General features: G+C 39.7%; 1 protein-coding gene across 1 annotated transcript; it reads right to left on the bottom strand.

Moving 5' to 3' along the window:
• Positions 1-407: 407 nt before the first annotated feature.
• Positions 408-9,447, bottom strand: ggctb (gamma-glutamylcyclotransferase b; the record flags this gene model as incomplete). The annotated part of the gene is given in 4 exon segments (XM_042217011.1): positions 408-1,210; positions 8,886-9,018; positions 9,099-9,244; positions 9,323-9,447. Coding segments are annotated over 4 exon segments (558 nt in total). The 3' UTR covers positions 408-1,042.
• Between the last annotated feature and the right edge of the window lie 75 nt (positions 9,448-9,522).

The following is a 9,522-nucleotide window of genomic DNA, read 5'->3' as shown; positions in this document are numbered from 1 at the left end:
GGGTTAGTGACCACACTCGAATCGGCCGTGTAGACGTGTGTGTGTTGCGTGTGTGTTGATGCCTCGTTTCATTGTGCGTGAGCGCAGAAAATTCACGTTCCATCTGTTGCCTCGTGCGTGTTGTGTGCGTCGGCATCTCAGGTATGGGCAGCTTGCTGTACTTCTTAGGCACCCTTCTTCATTTACACCTTTCTGAGCTCTAGTTTCTGTGTGTGTGTGTGTGTGTGTGTGTGTAACTGTTTTGCACTATAATTTACTCATAAAAGAGTTCATTTAAAAAAAATCAATTTTCATGAATTTTTTGATAAATAATTTTTCCTTCATCCTTTATTCTATAGTAAGAAATATATAAATACCACGAGAGATAAAATATGTACTAAACATACACTTTACTCAAAGTTCTTTCCTTTTCTTTTATATATAGAATATATTTGGTAGAAAAGATTGTGGTCAAATGCTTCAAAAATAATTTGATAATAACACATCTCAATATAATGTCAGAAAGGCAGCTTTCCTGGTAACACAGTCGGATATCTACACACAATCTCAGGCAGCACCTGGCACAATGTTTCCCACAACACCAACACCTATCTCACTGAGTATGAAGAATGTGAAATATGAGACGAATGTTTCTGTGTAATTCCATATGTATCCGTTTGAAGACAGACTGTCATCCACCCATTTTCTTAAACACTTCTCCAACTATAGAATTATTCCTTAGTCTCTGGACTTTTTGTACTGAAATATATCTTCACCATAACACATGAAGGTAAAACTGTTTACATAAAATAAATAAATGTAATATTGTTTCTTAAGGAATATTGTAAGTTTTCATTAAATCCAAATTAGACGACAAAGTCATTAATATTCTATTGTACCTGTGGCTGACAATGGAGCATAGTAGAATCATAAACTATGCTCCTATAATTAAGGTTAACCATTAGGTGAAGCAGCTAACTAAGGCACAACATGCTTAAATACAGTGTTATAACCAATAAAGTATTTGCTAAGGTAAAAAGTGGACCTGGTTTACATTGGATAATCAGGCATCATTAGAACGATGGTTGACCTTTTCTTTGGCTCTTCGTCTGGCTCGCTCCAGTTCAGCCATCATGGGTAGGGGACCCTCATACATGTTGGTCTTGATTGCTCGAAGTTTCTCCTGGTAGTCTTTTGGCAAGCCGTTCTGTTCTGCTCCCATTACAATCACCTGCAGTAATTGATGAGAATATATTTGTTATAACCATGACAGCAGCCACAAATGTCAGTTGTCAACTGTCTTCAGTGTAATAAAGCAAGAGTGAGCTTCCTATAACTTTTAGGTATACCCATTGACCTGTTTCAGGGCTCTAGACTAACTTTTTGCCATGGGCGTACCGGCACGCCTAACTTTAAAAAGTTAGGCGTACCGGCACAAAAGTTAGGCGCACACAAATTTTATAATAATTTATATAATATAATGTGTTTTTCTGGATACACTGTGCTTTTTCAGCATTCAAAGATTGATGACACCGTGTCAGAGCACTGGCTATGAATTTCAGAAGGATCAGGCCTTAACTTAACAGAAAAGTTAGCAATAGTTCTTTTCCTATTACAGCTACATCCACTTCTGTCGTGCCTAGGCTGCTCACTAGGGCTGGGTATCATCACTGATTTCTATAATCCATTCGATTCCGGTTTTCAAAGTCCCGATTCGATTCAACTTAGCCTCAGACAGTCAGAAATATTATAATTCTGATCATTTATCAGTACTGACTTCATCAGAATTGTGAACATCACAGCAGATGCCTTTGTGTGAAAGTAACTGAGAATAAAACAGAAAAACATGAAGGAGATTTTCCTGGTCTGGCTTTTTATAGCAGATAACCTTAAAAATATTCTACAATGTTCTGCATATAAAGTTTAAATTTCTTCAGTATTGAACAACAGAAAAAACAGGCTTTCTTGTCCGAGGTCATTTAAGTGAAAAAGAAAAGAAAAAGACAGCAGCCACAGCGCTGTAAACAACGGTAGACTGGTGGGTAATAAGCCAATGAATAATACAGAAAACAGAGATTGGAGACGGAAACTGTTCTTGAAGTACAGAGAGAGAGAGAGAGAGCTAGCTGTGCATGGATGTGATTTTAATAGTCGTGGAAGCAAAACAGCAAAATTCATGACGACATTGATCAAATGTGAAGCGCAGTTTGCTGCTTCTTTTGCTGCTGGCTCGTGAATTTTGGTTGGAGAGACAAAACCTGCAGCTCAGAATCAGCGCAAAAAGACGTAATCACAGCGCGGACCGGACGCATCAGGATCGCTGAGCTCCGACAGCGTGTCCGTCTGCGGGCCGTCGGGTGAGAAAGCCGAGAAAGACAAAGCTGATTCTGATGCGTCGGGTCTGTGTTTACGTCTTTGTGTGGAGTCCGTGTACCTGCTCTCATCTGCTGTTTGGTTGTTGTTGAAATGGTTTTGTGAGCTTTAATCTGAGAATCTGGCGTTTCTGGCAAAACACAGTTATATTTAAAAGTCGATTCAGGATTTAATGAATTGATATCGCTTTATTCAAGCTACTCACCTCCCACTTCCACCTGCACTTTCAACTGGACCACGGCCAATCAGAGAGGTCCCGCCCCTTACTATCTCTGATTGGTTTAGTCCACGATAGGGGCAAAATGTGTGTCTGTTGTTGACCACAGGGAAGGTTGCAGATTTTTTTTTTTTTTTTTGCTACCCGAACAGTTGGTCGCACAGGTGCAACCAAATATTTTTTTAGTCGCACCACTGAAAAATTTGGTCGCATTTGCGACCAAATTGGTCGCACTCTAGAGCCCTGTGTTTGTAACACAAATATCTAATCAGCTAATCACAGGCACACGGACACAATCTCTATGTCAACACAATCTTATGAAGTTCTAACCACACATTTGAATGAGAAAGAAAGGCGATTTAAGGAAGTTTGACTATGTCATGGTTGTTCGGACGGGCTGGAGTTTTCCAAAGATGGCTAATCTACTGGAATTTGTCAGCACAACCATTAGTGATGTGCGATTCCACTGATTTCCTTTCCGATCCAATACCAAGTAAAATTCTGTACAAAAACTTATTGTTTCATTGTATTTCATAATACAGTATATAATATATTATGAAATTGTAATAACAGGGCTTCATAATGATTAGACAACATCAGACTACTTGTTGTTATTGCTTAATAATGCAGAATTATCGTATAGAAATAAAAAACCTGAAGTTGTGTGCTAGTTGAACACGTTGCCTGCAGCACTAAAGGACTCCGCCAGAGACGTCTGTCTCGCCCTAGCAGCACCTGTCATGTCACCTCAACATAAGCTCATCATATTCTGTGATGTCATTTAGTCTGAGGTGTTTGACGAGGTTAGTGGTCTTGCCACATGTATCGCAAACCATGTCTTGGCTGTTTGTGGAGGTAAAATACGTCCACACATGACTCCGTTTACGCTCAGCCATTGTTGTGAATGCGCACGCCAAGAGGCTGCAACACATTCGCATATGACTATGAAAGGTGTAAGAGGAAGTAGTTCCTTCCAATTTAGACGATCTGAATGATATAGTTTCTTTCCACTGTGTTCCTGTTAATGAAAAACTACAAATTTACCCCAAAGTACTAAAATATCGATATTTTAATATGAGAATCGATTCTAGAACAGACAAGGCAGCAAGGCAAGGCAAGGCAAGGCAAGGCAAGTTTATTTGTATAGCACAATTCAACAACAAGGTGATTCAAAGTGCTTTACAGAGACATTAGAAACAAGAACAAATAAAAAGCATGATTTAAAATTGATTAAAACAAGCAAACTAACTAACTAACTAATTAACAAACAAACAAACAAACAAACAAACAACAGTATATAAAATCAATATTTCAATATCAATCCGCACACCACTAACAACCATCTGCACCGTTCACAAGAATGGACCAAAAAAGAGAAGATATCCTGGGAGTGGTAGTTCTAGGTGTAAAATGCTTTATTGATGCCAGAGGTCAGAGGAGAATGGGCAAATTGGGTTGAGCTGATCAGAAGGCACCAGTAACTCAAACAACCACTTATTACAGCCGTGGCCCTGTGAAATAAAAAATGTCACTTTAGGGCCCAACACGTTAATATTGCAAACCACGCTACGCCTAAAAATACTGTGCATGAATCAATATTTAACCTAAAGAGATGTTTTTGATTGTGTGAAAGACTGACGAGATGTGTGGAGGCCATCGTTGCATTTTAATATTATTTTCATAACACTATTATATTTTCTATTTTTACTAACATTGATTGGTACTTTACACCAAACACAAATGAAATACATCTGAACTTTTTAGATGGAAGTAAATTTAAAATCGTATTTATAAAATTGCGTACATTTTTTTTTACTTCATTCTTTTATTTATAATATTAAGTATTGGCAAATATAACTTAAATAAGCCATTGGAAATGAATTACAGCCAACTAAAATACGTCTCTGTTCTGAGTCCTAGTGAAACTCAAATAGGCTTTAAATAAATTTAGCTTACTGAAAGCTCTCAACACCTGCAAGAATTACATGCAGAGTGCAAAATATAAGCAGAGCAGTACACACTTCTTCAAATATCAGTGGGCTGGTTCAGTGTCAGGAAGATGGAAGTGAGACAGCTTAGCGTGAGCCAGAGGTTTGATCTGTTTGGCCTGTAAGCAGGTCGACAGATAAGTGATTTAGTATACATACAGTGGGGCAAAAAAGTATTTAGTCAGCCACCGATTGTGCAAGTTCCCCCACTTAAAATGATGACAGAGGTCAGTAATTTGCACCAGAGGTACACTTCAACTGTGAGAGACAGAATGTGAAAAAAAAATCCATGAATCCACATGGTAGGATTTGTAAAGAATTTATTCGTAAATCAGGGTGGAAAATAAGTATTTGGTCACCTCAAACAAGGAAAATCTCTGGCTCTCACAGACCTGTAACGTCTTCTGTAAGAAGCTTTTCTGTCCCCCACTCGTTACCTGTATGAATGGCACCTGTTTGAACTCATCATCTGTATAAAAGACACCTGTCCACAGCCTCAAACAGTCAGACTCCAAACTCCGCCATGGCCAAGACCAAAGAGCTTTCGAAGGACACCAGGAAAAGTATTGTAGACCTGCACCAGACTGGGAAGAGTGAATCTACAATAGGCAAGCAGCTTGGTGTGAAAAAATCAACTGTGGGAGCAATCATCAGAAAATGGAAGACATACAAGACCACTGATAATCTCCCTCGATCTGGGGCTCCACGCAAGATCTCATCCCGTGGGGTCAAAATGATCATGAGAACGGTGAGCAAAGATCCCAGAACCACACGGGGGGACCTGGTGAATGACCTGCAGAGAGCTGGGACCAAAGTAACAAAGGTCACCATCAGTAACACACTACAACGGCAGGGAATCAAATCCCGCAGTGCCAGACGTGTTCCGCTGCTGAAGCCAGTGCATGTCCAGGCCCGTCTGAAGTTTGCCAGAGAGCACATGGATGATACAGCAGAGGATTGGGAGAATGTCATGTGGTCAGATGAAACCAAAGTAGAACTTTTTGGTATAAACTCAACTCGTCGTGTTTGGAGGAAGAAGAATACTGAGTTGCATCCCAAGAACACCATACCTACTGTGAAGCATGGGGGTGGAAACATCATGCTATGGGGCTGTTTTTCTGCCAAGGGGACAGGACGACTGATCCGTGTTAAGGACAGAATGAATGGGGCCATGTATCGTGAGATTTTGAGCCAAAACCTCCTTCCATCAGTGAGAACTTTGAAGATGAAACGAGGCTGGGTCTTCCAACATGACAATGATCCAAAACACACCGCCCGGGCAACAAAGGAGTGGCTCCGTAAGAAGCATTTGAAAGTCCTGGAGTGGCCTAGCCAGTCTCCAGACCTCAACCCCATAGAAAATCTGTGGCGGGAGTTGAAAGTCCGTGTTGCTCGGCGACAGCCCCAAAACATCACTGCTCTCGAGAAGATCTGCATGGAGGAATGGGCCAAAATACCAGCTACTGTGTGCAAACCTGGTAAAGACCTATAGTAAACGTTTGACCTCTGTTATTGCCAACAAAGGTTATGTTACAAAGTATTGAGTTGTATTTTTGTTATTGACCAAATACTTATTTTCCACCCTGATTTACCAATAAATTCTTTACAAATCCTACCATGTGGATTCATGGATTTTTTTTTCACATTCTGTCTCTCACAGTTGAAGTGTACCTCTGGTGCAAATTACTGACCTCTGTCATCATTTTAGGTGGGGGAACTTGCACAATCGGTGGCTGACTAAATACTTTTTTGCCCCACTGTATGTACATGCTGGCTGAAATAACACAAACACGTTGTGTTCTGATAGAAATAAGATAAGCTAATACATATTAAGAAGGTCAAGAAGTTTCTTTCATGTGGACTTCGCTATGAGTTTAATTTCCAGCTGTCTCAGTTTTCATGTTTTTTTTTTTTTCAGATGACAGGTTAATAATTTACATTAAAAAAAAACAAAAATAAAAGGAAAGGAAACAAAATGCACTATTTGACTGTTTTAATGTTTTCTAGGGTCCCTGTCAGTCTCGGGGCCTTAGAATCTATCACGTTTCTCCCCAAGGTATTCAGATTAGCATCTTTGAACCTACAAAACGTTGAACCTTAAGCAGATGGGCTACAGCGGCAAAACATCACACCAGCTGCTGTTCAGGTAAATACAACTGAGGCTGCAACTTGGACAAGCTCACCGACAGTGTTGGGGAGTAACGGAGTACATGTACCGGCGTTACATATTTAAAATACAATCAGTTATATCGTTATTGCAAATTTTCAAATGTGTATCGTGATAAATATTTTTGGTTATATCGCCCTGCTCTAGTATGCATGAATCATTTTGGGGTCTTGTGCTGTCCAAGTCTTCATATTGGAGACTCTTTCTTGGATGTCTGCCACTGTGATGGTTACTGGTCCCTGTTCAGGGAGCTTGCTGTGGTCTGCTCTTAGATTGACTAGCCCCTGAGTTGCTGTTATGAGTTGCATCCTTCTTCCATATGCTCTTCTAGTATTGCTCCGTCTCAACCAATGTTAGAGCTGCTGTTCTCATTTTGTTCCCCTGCCACTGAGAGTACACCTTGGATGGTTCAGCGGAAAACATCTGGTTTATTCTCCTGCCTTCGATCTCTCTGGTATTCCCCTTCAAACGCCTGGCCAAGGCTATGAGTCTTTGCTCGGTAGTTTCCAAGGTCTCAGGTATGGGCAGCTTGTTGTACTTCTTAGGCACCCCTTCTTCATTACACCTTTCTGGAGCTCTGACAGTTGATAGTTCCCTCCTTACTACCTTGATCTCCTTCTCCATGGAGGGCACTGCTGCTGTGGTGTAGATCAGCTTGTTGGTTTAGGTGATGGTTGCAGTAGGGTTTGTCCATAATGCTGCATTCAAATCTTCTAGTAGCACTTCTGAGGGTGCTTTACTTACTCTTGTTAACCACCTACCAATGGTCAAGGTTTCCTGCTTTGCCATGAATCCTATCTTTTAGGCAAGCTGCTCTTGCACTCAACATTCCTTCTGACAAACCTGATGCTTGGTACCCAATCTTGTTTGGAGCTGATGATATCTCCCCACTGACCTGAAGCCCTTGGTCCCCCTTGCTGCAGCATTTGTATTTTACTTCATCGATCTCGAGTTGGGATAGCAGTTCCTTTCGCTTAATGTTGTAACACTGACCTACTAGTTGTTTCACCATCATCTGGATGTTGGGTATTGAAGATTTCATAGGTCCCACATCATCTTCATGTCTCAGGAAGCTTCTTTTTAGACATGCTAGTGCTGTCAGAAAACGTTCTTATTTTCTCCTTTATAGCTTTTAAAAAAAATCTCGTCAGCATCAAAAAGGTTGAGTTTCTTTTGAAAACGGGATTGTGTCTTTCTATCAGTTATATAAATGGGGTGGACAATGCATTCAAATTGCATTATCTTTTGATATAAGGCAATATAACAGGACAAATCACAGTCTTAACAGTTATGATAAAATTGTATCAACACATCTCAGGTTTTCTGATTTCGGTTTCCGGATATCGTGTGATATTAAACTCCACTAATTTAAGCTACATATACATAAACTGGCATCTGAGTGAATGTTTTTAATACTGCTGATAAAATTATGAAACGACCCAAAATAACAGTAAATGTACCTTCCTTACAGTAAGTGAAATGAGTGTAAGTTGTTACCGTGTACCATAAAGAGGCATTGTTCTTGAGATCCTATAAATAACAAATCAGTATGTCACACAGTCACAGTGACTAGAGGATGAAAACAGATTTTACAAATGAATGTGGAAAAAGAATATCAATTTAATGTCACTTTTTAAAACTTCTGATTAAAATTAAACAAGGGATTAGCCATTAGCTGTTTCTTCCAATTGCTTAGCAGTTAGCTTTGTGTTGACCATTAAATTCTTACTTTTGTTATTTATTTATTTTTAATTTTCAAATCTGATATACCAGTCTCACAAACACACAAATACCCTCCATGCCTAATGTGACCATATTTGACAAAGACGTTAAAGACATTTCCTATATTTTTCATTTGTCCAAGTTCATTTTGGAAGTATGGCATGTTGTTTTATTTAGTGTTGTGTAATTTTCTGTTTTAAAAAATCAGTTAACTTTAACATCTTAGTTTCTAAACATGCAAATAAAAATGAAAAAATGTTTTTGCTTTGTAGTTGTTAGTATTTTTATGGGATTTACTGACATCAGAGAGAAAAAATGCATCAGTATAATGGTGAACATTTTTTTTTTTAATTGGACTTTCTGTGATTTCAAAAATATTTTTCTCTGCTCCTGCATCACACTGAAACACTCACAATCATAACTACAGTCAGCATCTCACCTTTAGGTACTGTGGTGATGGTGGAGCATACACACAGCTGTTCATTATGTAGGTGCGACAGTTGAGGTCCTGGCCTTTTGTCTTCACCAATAACTCCACAGGACTGTACGCTCCTAATGTCACGTTCTCCTGACTAAGTGTGTAAACAAATGTTACACGTCACGTTGACCAGGAGGACACTGAATAAAATCTATGAGAAAAAAACAACTTTACCTGTCAAGAGACTCTAGATCAGACACGTTCATCCTCCACACCACACCCCACACCTCGTCTCCAGGGCTGTGCTCTATGGTGGCAACACCTCCATGCCATCGGTCACTAGCAAGGCCTTTGTGGTTCCCAAAAACCAGTTTATAGTCCTGAAAAGTGACAAAAGGAAGGAATAATTAAATGTGTTCATATGGGAGAGCTTCCCCTTTTTTCTCAGCACATCATACCTTGAGCCTGGCTACACAGTGCACTGTCGCAGAGGGATTCTTGAGCTGAAGACGTTCCTTTAGCAGGTTACTGCCATATGCAAAGTACAGGAAAGTGTGGTTATCCCCCATGTTGTCATCAGTCTCTGTCAGGAGGAAAATTAGAACCAGATGGACTGATGGAAAGAAAATTATGCACAGACACAGAATAAAGCAACACT

The sequence above is a fragment of the Haplochromis burtoni genome, unplaced genomic scaffold (genome assembly GCF_018398535.1).
Source record: "Haplochromis burtoni strain Fernald_Lab_line unplaced genomic scaffold, NCSU_Asbu1 Contig_1467, whole genome shotgun sequence".
Taxonomy (NCBI): domain Eukaryota; kingdom Metazoa; phylum Chordata; class Actinopteri; order Cichliformes; family Cichlidae; genus Haplochromis; species Haplochromis burtoni.
The sequence above is the reverse complement of the archived record's forward strand: the minus strand, read 5'-3'. Positions and strand labels throughout refer to the sequence as shown.